Source organism: Antennarius striatus, chromosome 11 (genome assembly GCF_040054535.1).
Source record: "Antennarius striatus isolate MH-2024 chromosome 11, ASM4005453v1, whole genome shotgun sequence".
In the NCBI taxonomy this organism is placed as follows: domain Eukaryota; kingdom Metazoa; phylum Chordata; class Actinopteri; order Lophiiformes; family Antennariidae; genus Antennarius; species Antennarius striatus.
In genome coordinates, this window is record NC_090786.1 from 4,357,705 (window position 1) to 4,380,957 (window position 23,253).

General features: G+C 40.0%; 3 protein-coding genes across 4 annotated transcripts; 2 read left to right on the plus strand and 1 right to left on the minus strand.

Moving 5' to 3' along the window:
- Window positions 1-224: 224 nt before the first annotated feature.
- On the minus strand, window positions 225-2,342 carry zgc:65997 (uncharacterized protein LOC794398 homolog). 2 transcript variants are annotated; one of them, XM_068327846.1, is made up of 4 exons: window positions 2,005-2,342; window positions 1,505-1,682; window positions 1,266-1,360; window positions 231-1,151 (listed from the first exon to the last, which is right to left on the minus strand). In XM_068327846.1, exons 1-4 carry the CDS (start codon window positions 2,329-2,331, stop codon window positions 960-962), a joined length of 792 nt encoding a protein of 263 aa, XP_068183947.1. In that variant the 5' UTR covers window positions 2,332-2,342; the 3' UTR covers window positions 231-959. The 2 variants fall into 2 exon arrangements, with proteins under 2 accessions (XP_068183946.1, XP_068183947.1); XM_068327845.1 differs by having other exon boundaries at window positions 225-1,151; window positions 1,266-1,682.
- A 590-nt stretch (window positions 2,343-2,932) lies between these two features.
- On the plus strand, window positions 2,933-8,829 carry nphp1 (nephronophthisis 1). The gene is made up of 20 exons (XM_068327357.1): window positions 2,933-3,240; window positions 3,609-3,670; window positions 3,856-3,916; window positions 4,213-4,349; window positions 4,429-4,633; window positions 5,220-5,321; window positions 5,408-5,529; window positions 5,680-5,725; window positions 5,827-5,914; window positions 6,412-6,506; window positions 6,586-6,714; window positions 6,855-6,929; window positions 7,071-7,181; window positions 7,275-7,357; window positions 7,452-7,528; window positions 7,637-7,736; window positions 7,827-7,939; window positions 8,026-8,099; window positions 8,214-8,255; window positions 8,438-8,829. Exons 1-20 carry the CDS (start codon window positions 3,175-3,177, stop codon window positions 8,705-8,707), a joined length of 2,058 nt encoding a protein of 685 aa, XP_068183458.1. The 5' UTR covers window positions 2,933-3,174; the 3' UTR covers window positions 8,708-8,829.
- A 7,497-nt stretch (window positions 8,830-16,326) lies between these two features.
- LOC137603830 (myelin and lymphocyte protein-like) lies at window positions 16,327-23,085 on the plus strand. The gene is made up of 4 exons (XM_068327629.1): window positions 16,327-16,466; window positions 20,694-20,858; window positions 20,991-21,131; window positions 21,406-23,085. Exons 1-4 carry the CDS (start codon window positions 16,380-16,382, stop codon window positions 21,478-21,480), a joined length of 468 nt encoding a protein of 155 aa, XP_068183730.1. The 5' UTR covers window positions 16,327-16,379; the 3' UTR covers window positions 21,481-23,085.
- The last annotated feature ends 168 nt before the right edge of the window (window positions 23,086-23,253 follow it).

The following is a 23,253-nucleotide window of genomic DNA, read 5'->3' on the forward strand; positions in this document are numbered from 1 at the left end:
ACATACGCTAAAAGTGTTTCACCTAGTAGACATCATCTTGGCATCAAGTGGTCCCTGTCAATATTTTGGTCAAGTTTATTTTTAATAGCAGCATTATTTTACTTCATATGGTTGTAATAACAGTCTATTAAATCCCAGTAACCTAAAACAGTAAAGAATCTGCCCAACACTGTATGAAAATTCCATCACAGGATTGAGTTTAGTCTTTATCCAGTAACAGTACACATGCAGACAAATAAACCAAGCCCACAAGGGCTCTATTGATTAAAATATTTCATTGAAATGGAGTTGTAATGCATATTTTACTGACATATAACTTACGTTACGACAAAAAAGTTTATTCTCAAATATATGAAACAACAAAGAAGTCTTTATGAATGTAATTCAACATTTGGAGTGTATGCTTGAACTTTTTCTCTTGTTGAAAGAAGATGATCGGTTCCACTCTTATGGATGCCCTGAGGATGCTACAGCCAGGAAGTGTTTGGCTTAATTTAGCCAAAAGCCCTGAAACGGGAGCTTCCTGAACAAGACAGAAGCTTAAAACTACATAAAATGTAGATTCATGATAGTTGGTAACAATAAATTCTCATCGAGGTCTGGTCAGTCTGGAGTCTTGTGATCACTCACTGAGGTAGCCATGAAATAGAGGTAACACATAATTCTTTGTAAACTATGCAAATTCTTTCCAAAGCGTCAAACTATTTGCGAACTTTTAAACCACTTGGTGACGCTGGTAAACTCACAAACCCTCAAAGTTACTATTTACGCCACCAAATTGAGCCCTTGACAAACTAAATAATTGATTTGTATAATTGCAATTGCATCAGTGGTTATGAGGAAGAAGTTTGTCTTTAACAGTTTGTACTAGGATTCCTCCTTAAAACCCTTTCAGCATAAAGGCAGCCCATAATAACCCTAGCGGAGAGTAAAAGCCTCTCACTCATTGTCTATGAGAACTACCAAGGAAGTTCTGTCCCATCCCAGCTGTAGGCCTTGCCAGTTTTTTCAATGTTCAGTGTGTCTATGATGCTCATCAGATAGCTCACAGACTGCTCGGCATCGAACAGCTTGTCCTTCGGCACGTTTTTGTGATACTGCCGGGAGAGGTCGGTGTTGACTGTTCCCGGGTGTAAGGACACACACACCACCTATAAGAAACAAACACAAATCCACAACAGTTCAACTTGCGTTGGTCATAGGTTCAGATGCATACTGACGGGTACATACTGGACGTGGGATTCTATGGTAATCCTCAGACCTACCTTTGGTCGACTGCGGCCCAGTTCTATAGACAGATTTCTGGTTGCCATGTTGAGGGCTGCTTTAGACATTCTGTAGCTGTACCAACCGCCAAGACCTGACAGGAGACATGTTTGAAAGGTGGATGAAGGGAAATGTAAGCATGTGTTACCAATTCCTCTAAAGGCGTCATTCCGTTTGCACGATAGTGGCACAGATTTGAATAAAAAGATCTCTGGAGCACCTGCAACTCGATACCAACCGTTATCACCGATGGATCCCACTTTGGCCGTGATGTTCACAATGACGCCGCTGTGCTGCTTGGATTTCTCTGCAGGCTGCTGACCGAAACCACCTCCACCTTTCTGGAGGATGGGGGAAAAGTACTTGGCCATGACCAGAGGACCTACTGTGTTGGTCTTCAAGGTGGAAATGATGCCCTGGAGGTGAAAATAAATCCGTACAGATTGATGTGGTGACTGCTTTTTGGAACTCCATAGCATAATAGATGAATCGTGTAGTGAGGAACCAAATATTCTTTATCAATGATTTGAGTGGCTGTGTGGGAAAATTTGTTGTAATAGCAGAGGATGTTAACTTTCTGCATCAACGATAGAGTATTGTTTGAGTATAAGAGATTTTTTTAAATGAATGATACACTTTAGGTCTATACTGTTTCACATTCATTGAAGAAAATGAGCCAATAATAATTAAAAGTGCTTTATTCTAACTATTAATATCAAGTGCTCTACCATGCTTTACCTGAGCAGAAACATCCCTCAGACTCGTCTCTCCCTTTCCGGACGGGTGAAGCATCGCCGAGGAATTGACGATCAGATCCAGCCGACCGAAGCTCTCCTTAACCCGAGCCGCAGCCTCACGGACGTCTTCCTCCCGGTCCACGTCCAGCTTCAGGACCGTCAGTCTCCCCGCGTGTTGACCGGCCAGGACGCGCAGATCAGCCGCTCCATCCGGGCTTCGACATGTGGCAATAACTGCAGCGGAGGTTCGGCTTTTCAAGATATGTTTGCAAAATGCAAGCCCCAGTCCTCTGCTGGCCCCTTGAATGAGTGCGACGGGAACAGCCATGACAGTCAACAATGAATTACCAAACGCGGAGAGCCAAAGGAAGTGTCTGCTCTCTAAATATAACGTTTACCGGAAACGTCGTAATTTCATCTTTTCTAAAATCTTTTGGGGAAAAATAGTAACGGAATTTACCGACGAATATAATTCATCTAAAACGATAATTTAATTTGTATGAAATAATGTGGACACTTTTTCAAAAAAAAATTCAATTTAAAACTTTATTCTTATAAACTGGGAAATTACGAGTCGAACCTGAAGGCAGCATGTTTCACAACAAAAGGAGTACGTCCTCCACATGTCATTGAGACGTTTACCCGAAGCCACAGGGCTGCAAAGTTTGGTGAAGAGCGGAAAATTAAATCTCTCTTTAACCAGAACGCTTTGCCCATAATAAGACAATGAGCAATTTCTCTCCAAGTTCAGATTCTCACATGCAGGTTTTGCTGTAAAGCTGAAAAGACCAAGACTTATACATATTTAACCCAGACGATACATGACGACAGCAACATTAACAGATTCTATCCTTTATGTTTTCTATTTGATTAATGCGAACCAAAAAGGCAATTTTCTGATCGTTCTTCCGTCGTAAATCGCCAGTCCAGCAGGGGGCGACACATCGTTGTGAACCAATCTATTAAGTGGACTCATTTCTGTGAGATGACACTGAAAGCAACACGCATTCTGCAACATGTTTACAAGTGACGTCACAACACACACTATATATCCGGAAGTTGAAAAACAGAAACAGAACTCGGTTGCCTGGCGACCAGTAAAGGCGTACTGTATGCTAGCTAGCTTGGTGAGCTACTCATACGTGGATTATGCGCCGTAAACATCGCATAAATGCCACTAAAAAGAAAAGGACCTCTGCACCTAATCCAGAGAGAAGTGGACGGAATCAAAAATCAGGTTCGGGCCCATTTTATATGTTTTGGGAGTGATATTCAAATTCCAGTGCTAAGGATATAAGGTCACAGTAACTAACAGTAATAACACTGTTACGATTTGACCACTTTCTACGTTTAAAGCTTGTGCAAACTTCGAATAGAACGCACTCATCTGTATTGTAAAATCAATCTAAATCTCCCATTTTTCTCATTCATTCTAAATTCCACATAACGAACACTTATGGTTACTGAAACAGGAGGTGGATGCCAAGTTTGGCCGACTGAAAATCTCTATCTGAATAAACTGTTATTATGGAAATGTATGATGGACTGTAGAGTATATACAGTTTGTATCCACTAACAATTAATGCTGTTGAACTTCTAATCCAGGTTGAAAGTCTGGTGAAGGATGTGCAGAAACAAAGTGTGTCTACAGAAGAGGCATTTCAGAGGTAAACAGCTTAGAGAGAGCCAGTACTGTATTATGAAAAAATCTACTTGTATGTCTTTGACCACAGCGGTGCTTCCTTAACCCTCTGTAAGTCCATTTAAGACCAGGACCGCCATTTAGACTGAGTCTTTTCCATCCTATTACAGTTTAGCTGGTAATGATTTGTCCTTCTCTTTTCAAAACCAGATGCCATGAGCTTCAGGTGACAGCAGAGAAGACGCTAAAGAAAGTAGAGAACCTGACCAAGGTTAGTGCATCACTGTCACCAAACCTGTCAATAATGTCTTTACAGTATGAAGGCAGACTGCTGATGTTTTAAGTTTGCAGCTGTGGGATGTATTCAGTGACATTAAAAACATTTATTACTCATTACCAATTTGATAATACATCAAGTCAATTTTTCAAAAAAAATTCAGATACCATCATCTAATATCAGAGCTCAATAATATCTCACACATTTGCCTCAAATTTTCTTATTGTGTTATTTACTTTTTTAAAATAGACCCAGTTGACCTACATTCAGTGTGCTGCTTGATTTTCCAGGACAATGAATCGACTACAGTGGGAAACTTTAATCAGAGGAAGCAGGTGGAGGAGAAACGATTGCAGAATGTCTTGGAGCATCTGAACATGCTCTCTGTGGAACTTTCACCACCAGGACCCAGTTCTGCTGCTGCAGGGTCAGAAACCCGACTAGAAAGATAGGGCTCAGTTGTGACTGCTTATCGTCTTCACACGCGACTGCGTTTTGATCCACAGTGCTGTTTCTAAGGAAGATAGCGAAGAGGAGGATGGTGATGATGAAGATGATGATGACGATGATGATGACGATGATGATGATGAAGATGACGATGATGATGACAATGAGGTGGAATCTTTGAAACCCCCCTCTCAGTCCCGCCCCTGCATCTACACTGTCCTCAGTGATTTCACAGGACAACAGGAGGGAGATCTGTCTGTTCAGGTGAGGAACGTGAAGAGAGACAGGGGTGGGTGTTGGGGGTGTGTGTGTGTGTGTGGGGGTGTTGGGGGGTGGGGTGGGCGTTGAGTAGTTCCTTCCAAATCTGCAGTACTCTTCACAAAAACTTTTTCATTTGCAGGAAGAGTTAAGTTACCTGTATGACAAAAAAAACAACACAAATTCAGGTCACAAGATTTGAGCTTAAGTCCTATATAAAGTCTAAAAAATTGATGTAAAATTTGAAGTTCAAAGAGCTGAGGTCTTTCTCACTGTTTCCCAGCTGCTCCCAAAATTCCTTCTCATCATGGTGTCCACTAAGAATTTTTAAACATTATTGAAAATGGAGAAAGTCAAGGAAGAAACAAATGAAATGTTCATAATTTAGTTTATAGTTTTTTTCTTCTTCTGTTAATAATGGATTTTATAACATTTGTTAAGAGAGGGGGATTCTCTTTGCCTGCAAATACAAGTAAAGTTAAAGAAAGTAAAAACAAGTATTTCAGACAAGCTTGTGACTTATCAGAAAAGACTTTAATACATGATTAACATGATGTGTGATTTTCGTCTTATGTACCTGCGGTGTTTTTAGAAGGGGGATGTGTTGAGGATTATCAGGAGGTCAGCAGACGGATGGTGGCTGGCTCAGGACAATAAAGGCACAAGAGGAGTGGTTCCAAAAACCTACCTGAAGGTACGGAGCTGCTTAAAGCTTTACACACTATGCACATAATGCTGCTTAAACTGGTGGAACTCTGGGTTTCTAAAAACTTTTTTCAGTTTGGCTCTGGTGTTGATGAAGATGAGAATGATGAGGATGATGAGGATGCCACTGAGGAAGAGGAGGAAGAGGAGGAGTTAAATGAAGATGATGAACTGACTAATGACAAAGACAAAAAGAGGTTCATGTATTTCTTTTTAAGACTGATTTGTTGTATGTCTGCCGATGGTTCCAGTTTTATAGCGGAATGACAGATGACTCTTCATCTGCTGGATCGACATTAACTCATTTAAATCAGGTCAAATTAAACTCTTGTGTTCTTCATCGGCAGGGCTTCACTCTCCAAGTGGAACACTGTGAAAAAGGCTTTAATCGAGGTGAGCAGCCACAAATGATACGACTACTACACGTTTGAAACAGTGGCACAATGTTTCACTGTGTGTGTGTGTGTGTGTGTGTGTGTGTGTGTGTGCAACAGATTGATACAACAGACGTGCTCTCGGCCATGGGGGCAATACCTTCAGGATTCAGACCATCGACTCTCAATCAACTGCTGGTGGAGGAAGGTCATTAAGCACACACACACACACACACACACACACACACACACACACACACACACACACACACACACACACACACACACACACACACACACACACACACACACACACACACACACACACACACACACACACACACACACACACACACACACACACACACACACACACGTACATAATTAAGTGTGAATCATTTTTGGTTGAAAACTAAATGAAACAAACTAAAGAAAGTGTATTCACAACTAAAGAAAGTACTGTACAAACACTACATTAAACAAATACCTGTGTCAAACAGTATTTTTCAATCAGACATATTTGTATTTTCAACCAATCAGAAAGGGGAAACCACACATGAGCAGAGAATCTTATTGGCTGACTCCACCAGTAGTTATACCAGCACAAACACTGCTGGTCTCGGTCATTATTAGCCCCAGTACTTGTCTAAGTAGTGATCACATCACGAGCAAAACGCCATGTGATAACAATCTGTCTTTTTCCAGGTGTAAAATACAAAGCAAGTTACTATATTCAGCCTCAGCTCAGCCAATCACAGCTGTCCTTCAGTGATCTCTTCCTGGACCCAATCACTGGCAGGGTGAGCCTTTGTATGTGTGTGTGTGTGTGTGTGTGTGTGTTTAGCCTGTCTCCAGTCACGAACAGGCTGTGTCCCGTAGGTTCGCTCTCGGCAGGTCAGGACCTGTGTTTGTTTCTCTCTGTGGAGCTGCAGGATGATTCCCACCCCAGGGGTCGGGGTTCAGGTCCTCAGCAGACACATCCGCCTCTGTGCCTTTGATGGAACTCAGGTGGGGGTATTTCTGCTTTATAAACTTTGTTCCCACCCCACCCATGTCTCTGCAATATGAAAACAATTAATTAAATCCTCCTAATGCATTCATTAGCAGCTAACATCAGATTCATTTGAATTAGACCTGCTTGTTTTCAGGTGTTGAGTAACATCCACACAGTGAGGGCGACCTATAACCCCAAGAACCCCAAGACCTGGAGCTTCTCACCAAGGGTACGATCCCAGCATCCTCCTCTCAGGACACATCGCTCTTGCTCTTTTTTACTCTAGATTGTAAAATTTGTCGGAACTTCAATGTCCAAAACAAAAACCTCAAATTTGATCTGACGTCTGGAACGCATGTGTTTGCTCCAGATGACAGGTATCCTGCCCGCCCTCCTAGACGGAGAATGTTTCCTACGCTGCAACTCTGCATCGCCCGACCTCGGCATCCTCTTTGAACTGGGAGTCACCTTCATGCGTAACGTAAAGGACAAACGTATAACCACCTAAGAAGCGTTGTCACAGTTCAGAGCTATTTTGGGATGCAGCTGTGTTATTTTTTTCTTTTTTTTTTAGTCTACAGGTGAGAGAGGAGATCTGAGCTGTGGGTGGGCTTTCCTCAAACTGACCAGTGACTCAGGAATTCCACTTTCCAACAGGTTCAACCACACAATGCATATGTTGATGATGTTTTTGCATGTATTTTATACGTATTTTCTAACTTTTTACTACTATGTTGAATCTAATGTCTAGAACCTATGAGCTGCCGGTGAATGGCGGGACTCCCTATGAGAAAGATGTCACAGTGGAGGCAACAATTACCAGAGGATGTAAGAACAGTACTTCAACACTTGTTGCCACATCAACTCCAGAACCCCCCCCCCCACTTTTTTATTTTTGTAGTAAAGGTTTAAATTTAGCCTCTCTTCTCCTTTCAGCTCCGGCTGGTCTTCTCCAGCAGATGCTTCAGGCCAGGCAGCAACCCAAACTCATCATCAAGCTGAAATCAGCCAGGAGCCAGATCAGAAAGCAGCTCAGGTGGGACCATCAGCAAGGAAACACTCACATTGATTATGTGTTTTGATTCAGTCACAAATAATCAAATACTTGGTGTTTGCTCCCCTTCAGCCTCCTGCCAGACACTCTGCTGCACAGTCAGAGCTGCGTCCATCTGCTGGCTCTGCACAGGCAGCTTCTGGCCGACACGCTGCTGATGGACAGATCCACCATGCAGAACGCAGGTAAAACACGTCCTCCACGCCTCTAAATCAATCAGGAGGTATTAATCATTCTACTAAATGACAGTTTGAATGTCTCTCTGTTTCAGACCTCGTATGTAGTCCTGTACTTTCTACGTTTCCCAAGTTGTTGGACCAGCAGGACTTGCTGGATGCTCTCAGGGTGAAGTGCTCTGACTCATCTGTTTGAGTCCTGAAAAAAAATCACAGATTTTACATGAATAGATTTACAAAACAACAGAATTTTAAAATGAACATTGCACATGTTTTCTTTCAGAGCGCCTGGCTGGATTCTGAGGTCAACATGAGCAAAGCACAGGTCAGTTTGTGTGTAGTACCTGTAAAGTCCTCTAGGGGGCGCCGATGGAACGAACAAGCTGGTGATTTCCCACCAAGACTGTAAAAGAGAGGAGAGATTGTGTATCTATTTTTGTGTGTGTGAGTGTGTGAAAGTGCCTATATGTGCATGCAAACTGTTTCTCCCTCTCTGTTTGTTTGTAGAAAGACCCTTCCTACTTAAAACAGGAGTTCATCAGAGTCTACATGTCATCCGTCTACTTCCTCCTCCACTCGCCCTTGCTGCCCTCCCACCGCTGGGCAGATCTGCCTTCAGAGGAGCAGCGGGCCAGAGTCATCTACACCACCCTGGAGGCTCTGAAACGCACCCGGAACACCAGCAGAGGCATAGAGGTGTTTGTCAACCCCAATCATCAACATCTCCCCTTTGACATCTCAGAGTTGACCTTTGACCTCGTCCGTGTGGCACGATAGCTGTTGAAGTCGGTGCTTAACAATTTACAAGAAGTGTGTTCTGGTTATTATTGAAAGAATGCAAGCCATAATGTCATCAATACAATTTGTAGATTTTGATATAGATTTTATATTTTTGTTATTGTCAATAAAAGCCATGAAACACAAAAAAAGTCAGTCGTCACTTTCTTTATACCTCCCATCATCTTGAACACCAACGCTATCTCTGCTCCGCATTGTGACAGAAAATAAAGTGACCTCAATTTGGAGAATCGCTAACCCGATGCTAGCAGACAAAATATGGTACTCATACAAAGACATCTATTGTTATTGCGCTGGACAGTGATAATGGCTGATGAGGTGGTTCCAAAATAAAAGGTCGGGCAAATCTGGGCGATGTTGGTATCGTCCCTCTGTGATGAAATCAATGAATTTATTCTGCTGATCCTAAAGTAAACACTCAATTTGTGGCGCTGAGCGAGGAATGCTCATTACGGATCCCAAACATACTTCCGTAATACTAGAACCAGTCATGTACCAAACTCCAAACTCTGATCTGACTGGTTACTGAACTGCTGCATTCATCTCCACCCATTAGTTCAACATTGGGTGTGTGCAGGAGTGTGTGTGTGCTTGCATATGTGTGTGCGTGTGCGCGCTGCTGCTGTCTTTTTATAGGCTGGTATAAAAGTGCAAGCTCAAAAAGCTATGGTCAGTCTTGGTCCGAAGGAGCCGCACATCCAAAGCCGCTACCATCAGAGAGATTTTCAAAATTGATTGCAGCAGGTGATTAATGGGAAAAATATTCAGATGAAATTTCAGAAAGGCCTTAGAAAGTGTTTTGATGAGTCTGGGGTCGTGACTCATGTGTTAATGAGATTTTTTCTTTATGGCTTTTAATGTAACTGAGGCGCAGAGAACTGAGCTAAAAATGTCTGTACACCCACAACACGCCCTGATATTCAAGGAGTAGCTCCAGATCACACCTGTTTACTCAAAGTTCTCATGAGGGTTAAACAAAAAAAAAAAAAAAGTGTCATTTATTGAGTAGTTCTGATAGGCAGACTCTTTCCAGTCTGTACGCTCCGCTATGCTAAGTGTACAGTTTCAAATTCACCAGGCAGGAAGACTTTTAGATGTTAGATATTAGATTTTTAAAAATAACACTGATCCTAAAACGTCCCTTCTGTCTTCATAAAAAGAACACACTCCTGAATGCAGCCTCACAACCGCCTAATGAAAGGCCTCCACGTTTCACGTCCAGAACTTTGCTTCTCTAAGTGTTTACAGTCTCTGGCATTAGCTGGCGAATAATGACTATCCTGAATTTCCACATTCCAGCAGCGTTTCCAAGGTAATGGTGCCTGAAGTGACCTGAGAACGTTGTTTAGAGATGGAAAAAAAAAACAGCGTAACCATCAGGGTAGTGGTAATGTAATATCTAAATGCAGCTATAAACAAAAGGAGACCAACTTTCAGCAGAAGTAGCTCCACCGCTTTGACACAGAACTGTGTTGACTCAGAACCATGGAACCCAACTGTTTGTTGCCTGTTGATTAAAGCTTTGTGTGAAACCTGTTTTACATTTCCCATGAACTCACCAACAGAAACTACAGCTTTGTGTCTTTCTAGCACATTCTAAATCAGTAGCAAAGAGTGCGACAGTCATTGGATCTTAAACGGACCTGAAACTTGCAGGGTTTCTGGTGGCAGCAGAAGATAGAGTTCAACAAATACCAACATGTGGGTTTGTTGAACTCTGTCTTCAACAAACCCAAATGTTATTTGGTTTTTTAAAATCTTTTTAATCTCAGTATAGAGACTAAAAAGAAAAAGAAGAATAACAGGTCATAAATTCTGTTTAAAAATAAAGAGGATAGGAAATAGGAAAATTTACTGGTACATGACAGTAACGTAACGTAGCAAAAAATGGATTGGTTTTGCTTCTATTTGATTGGTCAGAATGGATATAATAAGGAGAAACATGGGCCATTCATTGAAGGTGCACCTTATACAGTAATCAGATGCTGCTTTTAGTCCGGTGCGCCTTATATATGCAGTTTTAAAATAGGTCATGCACTGAAGGTGCGTCTTATAGTCCCGTGCGCTCTATAGTGCAGAAAATACTGTAATCCATACCAGATAATCAGTATATCAATCATTATGTCTATAAAATTTCAGACTTATCTTACCAATAGTAAAAAAAAACCTGAAACTAAATGACGACCACAAGAACAGTGATTTTAAACGGCAGTAACCAGAAAGATCAATGACCAGAAAGTCATTTATCTCTTTGATGAATGACTTACAGTTCTCACTGAACATCCTTCATAAACATGATCACGATTAGTTAAATAAATAACCTGGGAGAGAGTGAGGGGAACTGTTTGTTTTAAATAAATGTATACAGTTATTTAATGCTTTTGTTAAACATCTGGAGGCAGGAAGAGCCCAGAACCAGTTCAGCAAGAAATTGGGACTTTCCAGGGTATATCAGAGTCTTGAGGTGGAAAGATTATCCAAGAAGCTAAAGTTTTTGTGTTGTAGGGAATACTTCAGTAGTGAATCCACAGTTTGATGTGAAAGCAAATGCTCCAGACATAGACGGCTCAATTTTTACATACAGCTAGGAGGCATTTACAAGAAGTCATACCCCTTCAAGACCCAACAGCAAACTTTAGTTTAATTAAACATAAATTCACATTAGAGTTGTCAAAATGGGTGCGATCAGGGTTCTGCTAAACACGCAAACAAGCAACTAAAAAAACCCCAAAACAGATCCATGTTTCTGGATGTTTCTGCTTCAGAATTTAATGGATAAAATTTTTGCACATGTCCCGCTGTAAATGAAAATTTATGAAGTAGTTCAGAAATCCTGAATATCACAGCCAAAAGAACTCCTCCTGTATCTGTATGCACTCCTTTGCTTCACACTCTGTCCCTCAACCGAAGTTCATCAAAATCCATCGAAAAAATAAGATGGAAATGGTTGAAAAGGCCTTAAAGAATATAATAGGAAATTCTTGAATCTAGGTACAATTTAAAAAAGAAACCTTGTTTGTTTGACACCGCTAAGCCAAAACCATACCGACAACATACAGACGATCAAAAGAAAGCATCACCTTGTTGGTTGAGGTAAATATTGGTACTTGGTAAAATGTGCAGATATTGGTGAGGTATGTTTGCCGTCCACTTTAGCCACAGACCAGACCCCCTGGAGCTACCAAGAATGCATCGGTGCAAACAAACAGCAGGGTTTGAACCTGATTCCTGGATTGAAGTGCTATTTGTTTGAACATCACCTCAACTGCTCACCTCACCATAAAAGTTCATGTGATGGTAAACAGCTGGCGTCTTCATACAGCCAAACGGTGGTTTCCATAGAAGCATTGTCTGTTTCTGTGTTTGTGTGCATTAAGAGAGTTTTGACATGTAACCTGATCCAAAATGGACGAAGGTAGCTGAAGGTGTGTCTCTGACACAGCTTCTACTGCTGGTGTCTCCATCTATATGTTGATTGGATGGGTCACACAAGACTACGAAAGTTTAACATTTCATCATACGTGAAGATGATGGCCTTCTCCCTTGACGTCATCATTAGATGTATGGTTTGAAAATCTCAGGTCCCTTTTGTTTGCTATTTTTCTGTAATATACGTAAAACATTGCTACAGAATTTAAGAAGTTCAGATACCTCAAACAAAGGAAACAGTCGGTTTCAAGGTTTACAGCCTGATGCAGTTATGACTGTATTTTTATGAATGGTAGTAGAAGCGCACACACCTTCTCTTTATGGCCGAGTGAGATAATATTAATTTAAATTCTGTCTTATCAGTAGTTTTACATTAACAGATCAAAAAGACTTGTAATGTGAAAGTGACAAATCCAAAGTCTGGGCTTCCCGTAAGCGCCCTTATCTAAGGGTTAGGACATTCTCTCCTCTGCGTAATACAGTTCCATAACTTCAACTTTGCCTTTGCCAATGACATACACTGATGCCTTTGACTCAGTGAAGTACGTATTTCAATGCTTCCATTAAGTACACAGCAGGAAAATGTGCTCCTTACTACTTGTGCACTGATTTTTTCATTCTAAAGAAACGCTTATATTTACTTATTTACTTTACTTTGGTTGCCCTTTGTTTGTGTCATTCTGTGAACTATTTCACTTTTAATGCAACTTTGATGATTGGACGTGAATACGGAATCACCTGACAGCATTTCCCAACGTAAAAATGCAATAGTACACTTAATAATAAAGTATAATAAAGATATGACCAAGATTATGAAAGTTTAATTGTCATTGTCTGGTTGGGCTGTCATGCTGTTGCATAATCACCTTGTTTTGTAACAGAGACCTAAATAATGTTTGTGACATCAAATGCTGATAATTATCAATGATCATTACAGGTTATGTTGTCTTTGTTAATGTCACCCTGTAAAAATAAACGGATCAGCATCGCATTGACTTAAAATACCTGACAGCATTTGCCAAGGCGCCATCATTATAACCATGTGACGTATTCACACACCTTCAAATAAGATGTTCGACGAGGGTGTAGCTCTGCCTGGCATTCATCAGGTGGGGGCTAATGCGCCTGAGACTGGATGATAGTTTTGCACTGTGTTGCTTGACTTGCACATAAAGTGTTCTTTGCTAAAACATTAGGGTTTAAAGCTAACTAATAAATTCTTCGGTTATTTGGCGGCATAGCAAGAAGCTTAAGTCAGACTACTCATGACACAAACAAATTTTCCCAATTTAAAATAAGCCTCAATCCCCCTAAAAGATAAAAAACACAATTTTTTGTCTACCAATGGACAATGCATACTTTTCCTGTGCATAATTAATTATATATGTTACATAAACGATGATAAAGTATGAAAAGAAGCAAAAGTCATGAGAACATACAAGCTACGTTAAAGAAGGAGATGACGTCTTATCTGATGTATCCACCCGTTAACTACCGATGGTGTCCCGAAGCACCACTCCTGACTCGGATTTTCACTCGTATGTTGAACAGAAATATGGACCGAGTGACGGCTTGTATCTCAAAAAACTCGTATGTCAACAAACTCCTGTAATGTACATTTACACATTTGAAATGTTTTAATATCAACAACAACAAAAAAAACACTTTTGGAGGATTGAAGCATCAATTTATTTGTGTACTTTTTATATTTTCAAGACTCTTGGGGATGTTTAGTCTTTATTATTTGGACCGGGCAGTTTAGGAGGAGACCTTAATCTAAAAACCAAACTGCAGTACGTTGAAAAGGTCATGGTTTCTAGGATAATGGTGTGGCCATTGCATTCATGGAGGAGATGACGTCGCTCAAAATGAAAGAGAAAAAGAATTCAAAGTGATGGGAACCAGTTTGTTAAACCCTACATCCACGGAGATAATGAAGTGGAGGTTGTGGAAATCTCTCTATCAAAGTATCAGAGGGACCAACCCTCCACTTAGACTTACTGGTGTCACTGACCTTTAGCACTGGAGCAGGAGATCAGGGTCTTTAAACACACTTCACTGACCCTAACAAATCCATAAATTGACTCAGGGTGTGTCAGAATATCCAGAACAAAGAAGTTTTCTCTTCCTGAAAAAAGACAAACCTCATTGTGGAGACATGAAAGGTGTTCCGATGACTCACTGGACAGCAATTAAATGCTAGTATCTCTTAAACAGCTATCCAATGAATGAGTGAACGAGAAACTACATAGACATCTTTTAACACTCATATTATACACACATTTCATGGCACCTCTTGCTTAAGTAGTGAAAATGAATGAATGACTCAATCAAATGTCTAAAGATATTGCCATAAGAGGTATCAAAGTACATTCAGTGGTTAACTGCAGTGCGTGTAAACCAGTATTACCAGTTTGAAGTTCTGTTTCACAGTCCATGCTGACTTGATTTGTATAATTAGCATTATGGCTTAAAAACCACAGAAAACCAAATCACACTCACAGGAGGAGAAAAGGACATCTCAGCCCTGTCTACATGGAAGGGATGAAACATGATACTTTAAAAGAAAAAATACAAACGTATGCATTCAACATTTTATGAACTGGTCCTACACAATAGGTTTTGTTATTGTGAAGTGAGTCTAAATCCCTTTGCCTAGAAACCGTCAGCTGTGTTTGACAGTTTGATTGGACAACAGTCAAAACACAAAAACACAATCTGCTACATGGGAGTTTGACAATTAATCACTTTATTATTCTCTTATAAATAAGGCTTAGATGAGACATATCACTCTTATGTTTGGTGCATACAAAGCTAGCATTGGAGAGAGATTCTGTGAGCTTACTTTAACGCATAGACTAGAAAGAGAGCCTGCGTGGCTTCGAACACGCCAACAGAACACTCAGATAGAGTTTATTGGAGCCCATTAACACATTACATCTGTTTAACTCTGAAGTGAAACAATTAACATCTGAAGTTTTATTGGAGTCCGTTTATTATTTCTTGTCTGAGTCTCATTTTCCTGTGTGTCAGGTGGAACACTACAGTCTCAGGTGATTAATTCAGTCATAGACACTCCCAGCCTCTTTTCCTCTCTCAGTTTGCTCTTTATAACTCTGCTGTTGTTCTTTCTCATACATTTAATCTCTTTTAGTCGTTTCTGGTTGACCTGACCTTCGCTCATTTCTTCCCTTCTCATCCTCATCGCACCTCTCCACTTATTTACGCCTTTAATTCAAATAGAAATTCAGAGGATTGTATTTCCATACAAACGTACGCAAACAGTGGAATTCAGTCTACATACAGTATATTACTTGGCTTGATTATTCCATAAGTCAAGGTTCTGCTAACATGAAAGTTCCTCAGGTTTCTTTGCTAGATCAATTTTCTATCAGACGTCACTGCAAATAAAAAGAAATTTGGTTGCTTGGGGACCAAATGTGTTAAAAAGGGACTTGCATGTCTGTCATTGATGTCAGCATAAATGAGTAAACAAGGAGAGCAAATAGAAAGTCTAACATTATGCTTGTCTCTGTTTGAGAACATTAGTTCATGAAGAATACATGTTATCGCCGGCTTTTTAGCTGTAGCACTCCTTTATGTCTGAAAGAAAAAAAAACAACATTGTTCTAATGGCTCACAGAGGAAAAGAAAAGGGCTATACATTCAGCTTTCATAGGTAAAAAGGCAATGTAAATACTAAAGTCTGAGTAGTTTGTCTAGTAGTAGTTATATGTTATAGCTGAGATGTAATAATAAGGAATTTTATGAGTTTTGATGGGGAAAAAAACAACTTGTTTGCAATTCTATAAATCTCAAGGACCTAAATGCAGATTGCTATCAAATAAAAACCCATAAAAACTGTTGTGATAATAAAGGTATAAAAAACGCTGTTTGCCTCCAACTCCGTCTACATTCCACATGAAAGGTGCGTTAAATTGACGCACAAGTCATAGCTTTTTTTAATAAAAACAAGTCCAGTAACATCACCGTGCTGCACAAACAAAGCCAAAAGGCACCTGTCAAACTGGTATCTACAAGCTGACAAATGGATGGGTAGGTGGAGTGCAGGAGACACAGAGGGAGGTTCAGGAGGAGCGAGGAGGGAGTGGATGAGAGACTTTATAAGGCTGATTAAAGAAGCTTAGATATCTCATTCTAGAGGGAATCCTTCTCTCTTTATCAGCCACAAACACACAAACGCACACAGTGTTTTTGGACTATGGCATCCACCACTTCATTAGATGTTCTGCCCACAGGCTGCAGGATCTTCACCTCAATTCCTGACGTGTTCTTCCTTCCAGAGTTTGTAAGTTTTTCATAATTTAAATGGCATTTAGTTATTCCCAGAATTTCCTGCTGTCATTTTTTTTTCACTCTAGGTTTTAATGTATGCTTTTGTTCTATATGTACCCACATTCTTTTGTCTCTAATATCTATCAGTGGTGAAACTCTAGTGGGGTCAGAATCGTTTTAGATTGTCATCGTGTTTCCATGTTTCTTCCTCAACACCGACCCACCTGGGCGAGTCTCTCCTTTGGATGCAAACAGCTCTTTTATTTTCCTGTTGGTCGTTGGTGTTTGATCAGCGAAGTCCCCGCAAGGCCTGAGTGGCCAACCATAAACAGAGGAGTAGTCGCAATGTTTGGTTTGGTCCAACGAGATACCAGGATAAGACGCCAACATGCTTTGATGAAGAGGTTAGATCCCTGGATATTAGAATAGCTCCTGTTTACCATTCCGCTAATAATTACTCATGAAGAATTACAGGTTCTGTTACTCAGAATACTTGGCAACCACTTCAGTTTAAGCTTCCCATAGGGCAAAAGCTTTTCCATGGCAATAGGAACACATTACCTTGGTTATGTTTGTGTAGCAAAATGTTGGAGAGAAGTGGGACTGCATCTGTTTAAACCGTTGGGGAGCAGATACAACATGTGAATACAAAAGGAGCCTTGTGTTTTCTCGACAAGGAGGTGAAGATTACACCTGTGTGACACAAATGAAAAGTGACAATGGAAGACGGGGGGTGTAATTCTCAACCAGTCATCAGCTCACTGGTTTACGTGCTGAGTTGGGGCTTTTTTCATGCTGCTGGACCCGTGTTATATATGATCTGATGCTCAGGTGTTGCTGACTTGGCGTGGTGAAGCTTAACATTTACAGTTGTGAGAAGAGAAAAGATGGCTTGGCAACTTGCGTGGATCCCCGACCGGTGTTGTTTTTAAGAAATGAAACTGAATAAAGAGGATATTGCAATGACATGGAAAACATATGTCAGGTGTTTGATAGATTTTTGTGTTGTCAGTGGATTCAAAGTAGGTAGGAGCTGTACTTTATGAGAGCACTTGACTACACAGAAAGAACAAAACCACACCACACACACACGAATGCACACCAACACAAACACACACACTGCATGTTTAAACATTTACAAAAAATCTGAGCTCATGATCATGACAGGTTGGGTACAAAAAAATTCAGGAAGTAGCTGCAGTTGTGTTAAATAAAAACATGAATTCCGATGGCAACTAAAAATGGCAGGACAAAGGAAGTTTGAATAAAAAAACATATGGCTAAGAAAATAAAGCAGAATATAATGGCTCCGTGAATGTTTTTGCACTTTTTTCCGCGTTGCTCAGCCAGAAGAAACACACTTTTAGGCGCCTGAGGATGGTTTTGCACTCATTTTGGATTGGTTTTAGAAATTTTAATGTATAAGCTTTGATAAGCTATCACTCACGTTTCAGGTAATTTAAGTGAATCTTAGTAAAGTTGCCATCCTCTCAATTGGGAACAAACACTTTGAAACCAAATTTTTAAAAAAATTATTAAGAATTTCAGCGGAATGCTATTGGGCTATAGGCCGATTCCCTTTGACCTGGAACGGAATGAATATGAATGTATAATGTTACTCTGGTATGGAAGTAGATAAGTCTGATATGTAGAACCAAAGATAAGATTTATGCAATATTTGCTGATACCACTACATGTATCAGCAAATATAATATCAATCTGAGGTAACCGAGGCTTTTCGCAGTAATGGACGACTGAAATGTTGCCTCAGGTGCTTTTCCCACCGCTATAACTCACTTTGTCAACATGGTGTGAGTACAGGCAGATATTTGACCAATGATGAAATAATTAGTCTTGTAAAATCACAGACAATATGAGAAACTTTTACAGGCTTATGATTTTACCTCTGTAAAAGCAAAGTTGTGTTTTCTAAACGAAAAGGACCAAATCTGTCACTTAAATACAACATCAGCATGCTTTGTGAATAGTCTAATGAAATTATTACAGTGAAAGCATTTTTTTCTTCTTCTCGAAATATAATGGAAAACATAATTAAAAATGGCGAAATAAAATGTTTTAGATCGAAGGATTTTAAATTCAGGTGTATTTTCAATTTTCAATTGAGTACATTTTTTCACACAGTTCAAGGGTAAAATAAAGTGTTTCAAAGCAAAAGAGGCATTTTTCTCTTGGATGATGGTGCATGAAAAGCTGCCATACGGACAAAAGTGTTGGGACAAAAGTCAACGGTATTTTAATAGCGAAAGAGGGAATGAGAGAGAGATATAGAGAGAGAGAGACAGAGACAGAGAGAGAGAGAGAGAGAGAGAGAGAGAGAGAGAGAGAGAGAGAGAGAGAGAGGAAGAAAATTCCCTCATGTCAAAAGCTTTTTAAAGGGAACATTTGAGATTAAACTCATGGAATTCATGGAGTTACATGTGTTAGTGTTAGGAAACATTTGACCGACTCAGGGCGTGGCACATTCTTTCCTTGGTGGTTAGACTGGGAAAAAGATCTAGCAGCTAGATTAGAAAGCAACTCACCCACACCTGCTTGAGTGAACCTGGATATAGACGCTGATTGTTGGACATGAAACCATGCATGACAGCAAACAGCAGCCATTAGCATTGTGCGTGTCTGAGAATCCTAGTCGTCCATGTTTCAGTTCTTCGTTTCTCAAAATTCCAATTTCATTTCATATAGATAGATAGATAACCTGAAGCGCATGTTTTTGGAGGTGGGAGGAAGCCAGAGAACCCGGAGAAAAACCCACGCAGATACGGGGAGAACATGCGAACTCCGCAGAGAGCGGGACTCGAACCCGGACCTTGCTGTGCGGCGACTGCGCTACCCACTGCACCACCTTGTAATAAAACTTTCAAAAGACAAGTTCTTATTTGGAATAATCTTTAATAATTGCCATGGATGGATGGATAGATGGATGGATAGATAAATACACTGTGATAGATACAAAGTATCCCCATATCCCTGCCTTCACCCCCCCCCACCCCTTTCTATCCACTCTTAGCTGACCTCCCTGACACCGCAGCTTCATTTAATATATAAATATATGTATGAATTATTGGATTATTCTTTTGCAAATGAAATATACAAATTTAACATATCTATGGATTGCATTTACTCAAAATATCAACATCTTATTTTGTTATTTGGACCAGAAAACAGTCATGTAATTGCCTTCAGTCTAATTCATCCACTAATTCCAAATAAGAAAAGCTAAAAAAGTTTTGTATTTTTTTTGTCTAAAAATCCTGCTGGCGATTAACCCAGAATCGTATGGCTTCTGTCTGAATCCAAAGACTTTAACTCTAAAACCACTTCCCGTGTAAACCCATCTGCATCAGAATGTCAGTGCGACTTCACAAATTTTAGCATACCGTACAAGCCAAGTACAAATAGACATTGCTCATGTTTTGGCCTAAATGAGTCACTTTTCTGCCTAAACTTAACCCAAGTAAAGTTTCTGACCAGAAAGTCTCTCTGCATGGTGTCCTAGCAGCAAAATGAAATTCATTCAGCATTATGTCGAGTTTCTTCACCTGGACTTTCATTGGTGGGACCTATTACAATATCTTCTGCTGCGTAAAGAGAATGTCTTATTGGGCAACATCCTGAGCTTATTGCGGGTACACATATCTATAATAAAGAATTTAAATGTGCCTCTTATCAAGGACTGAATGCTGGAGGGTCACGTTCTTTCTACACGCCACAGACTCTCATACAGAATGTTTGTCAAAGGAGGAGAGTGAAAGAAAGTGAGTGACACCATTATATGTGTATGTGTGTGTGTGTGCGTGTGTGTATGGTTTTGAAGGTTTCTCCTTTGGCCCAGAATAAGTTGTCTTTTTTTTTTTACTGCAGCTCTTCCTGTCTTGACATTTAAGGCATGTAATCTCTATTTTTTCCGATAATAATCCATCGACTACAATAAAATTATGTTAATGGGGTCCTTTGTGGTGTTAATGTATCAATTTATAGCAAGCATTGATTATCTGTTCAGCCCAAGAACATTACCTGTTTTCACATCTTAGGACCGATTTAGACTTCAGACTGTAAATCCCATTGTTTGTGGTTTGTTAAACACTGACAGAAAGGAGTGTCTAGTTACCATAACAACAGCATCCATTTACGTACGCTTTCTAACAAACCATGTTTCCATTCCATTGGTCTCAAAGTTGTACCTCACCTCTCCCCCCCATCTCTCTCCTCTTTGTAACAGGTCTTCGGAGGGTTGGTGTGGATCCTGGTGGCGTCCACCCGTGTCTTCTTTCCCAACCCTCTGGGCTGGGTGATGTTCGTGTCTGTCTTCTGCTTCATTGGGACGACGCTCTGGTTTTTCATCTTCATCTGCGGAGCAAATCAGGGCGGCTTCTGGCCTGCATTGGTTAGATGTCACTTCCTGTTTGGTTGCGTTGATCAACATATTAATCGTGCATGGATAGATATTTCAATCCTCACCTTTTACATTTTTCTGTTTTACATTTTTCTCTCCCTTCCCCTACTGTCCCTGCTGCAGGATGCTGGTTTTCATTTTGTGGCGTCAGTTTTCTACCTTAGCGCCGCGGTGGATCTGGCATACATCACCATTTTGCTTGGGAACAGTAGCACGATATCTAGTGAATTTCTCAAAATCTACCGCCTGGACATTGCTGCAGTGGTAAGTCGAATCTTCACGTTCACAAACAAATCGGTAATTTCTTGTAATATTCTTTTCTAGTGAATCGTAGAATCGCTTGGAACAAAACTTGTGTGCATATTTCTCCACCGGTCACCATTTATAGTTAGCATGTTTTGAAAGTCCCAACTTTTTAAATAATGTGTAGTCAAAATCAAAAATGTCATCCCTTTGTCTCAAATCAATGTCTGACACATGAGATATCCAGGATTTGTGACGCCTCATTCAAATGTCATCTGTCTGTGTGTGTTTTCAGGTGATGTCCTATGTGGCCACCCTTCTGTACTTCCTACACGCCATCTTTTCCGCCATTCGATGGAAAAAGTCCTAAATGACAAGCCACAGAACCACAAACCAAGAACAAGATTGACAAATGAAGGAACCGCATCACCAGCTGACTCGTCATTGGACTGGACGTCTTTCCTTTTTTTTTTTTAAAATTTCTCTCGCTTCTCACATCAACAAAAGTGACTTTCTTTTAATCCGAATGTAAATAAAACTAAACGAACGAGTGAGTTGGAAAAAATGCAGGTTATTGATACGTGTTTCTTGCTCTTGCTATTTCACTTGTTCTAATCAAAAATTGTTTGGTCAGAGTCCAAAAGTTAAGTGAAGGAAGTTGAGGGTCGTCCAAACCAAGAACGACATCCATTAAAGCTCATACCTGTGTTGAGGCCCAACTATCCAGGAAATCCTCTGCCTTTCGTTCCGAAGCCATGCAAACATTTTAACATCTTGTTTGATCCATGTCCCTTAATTCCATCAAGGTTAGCAGAAGTTGGTTTATTTGTGTTGGAGAATGTAATTTTGTAATATATTTTAGATCGTCTCAACCACTCGCTCCAGTCACAGCATTTTAAAGAAAGAAGACAGAAAGCATTTCTCAACTGTTTCTTTTTGGTCACTCTCCAAACTTGTTCTTGACCAAGGATCACAACAGTACTGCGTCCAACTGTTGGTTCACCCAATGAAATGTAAACCCTGTCTAAACCGTGTCATAATCACCTTCTCTAGACAGTTGGGAGTCAAGTAAGGAAAATAATTTGCACTCTCAATGGTTAGTGAAGGAGGATTTTCTGTCATGTCTTTGGTTCTTTGCACTGACTTGATGTCCACCTTTTACAGCTGTCGTTCTTGGTGAGGAACAACCTTTGACCCTCTTTGGTCTGAGGTCACAATGGTATGAACCCAAACCCTACAGTATGTTAAAGTGAAGGAGGCCAAAGATCTGGTATAAAATGCTTATGGTTAGGATTAAGGTTCATGCCAGAGTGAACTATGATCCCAGAGCTTTAATGTATGTTGATGCATGTAAATAACCAATTAAACCACATATATGATTAATTATATAGGAGCATAGCTCACATTTAGATATATTTAATAAATGTAGAACTTTTCCTAGTAATGTTTTTTTTTTTAACTAAAAAATGTGGACTACAAACTGTAGCTTTTTCGGGGGACTGATTTGAAGGTCTTTCTGATATAAATTTCTGAGAAGTATCCATGGTAACCAGCTTTAAAATATTATTTTATTGAGGTTGTGACCACTATGCAACGGAATCCACCTCTGCTGTAAAATAGATTTTAAAAGGGAAATGTCATATCTGGATAAGGAAGCGAGCTAACTAGCGCAGACGAGCTGCTCAATAAAATAGGAGTTCATTAGCATTTACATCACAGTTTGGTGGAGAGAAAAACGTTCCTATATGAAAGTGATAAATATTTTACAGCAAATTTCTCCACAACCTTTTATCAAACAGATATAGAATTTATTTTCATTTATTTTGAAAGGCTTGGTTTGACGTAAGTTATGGATGTTTCCACATGAATTATGGTTTGTATTGCATTGAGAAGTTCGAATAAAAGGGAAAAATAGTTTGATGATTTTAATTCACAAGTATTTGTTGAATCTATGATGGGAAATAAATGAATTGGACTTGCAAACGATGTTTCTCTCTGGTCTTTTAATATCCCACAAACTTCATAGGATTTTGTGTCCTGTTACATTCATGTCATGATGTGAATGATCTGATGGCAAAGAAGAATAACAGCTCACTCAGAGGTGAGCTGACAGTGGGAGGTGTCAGCTCACCTCCGGAGCACT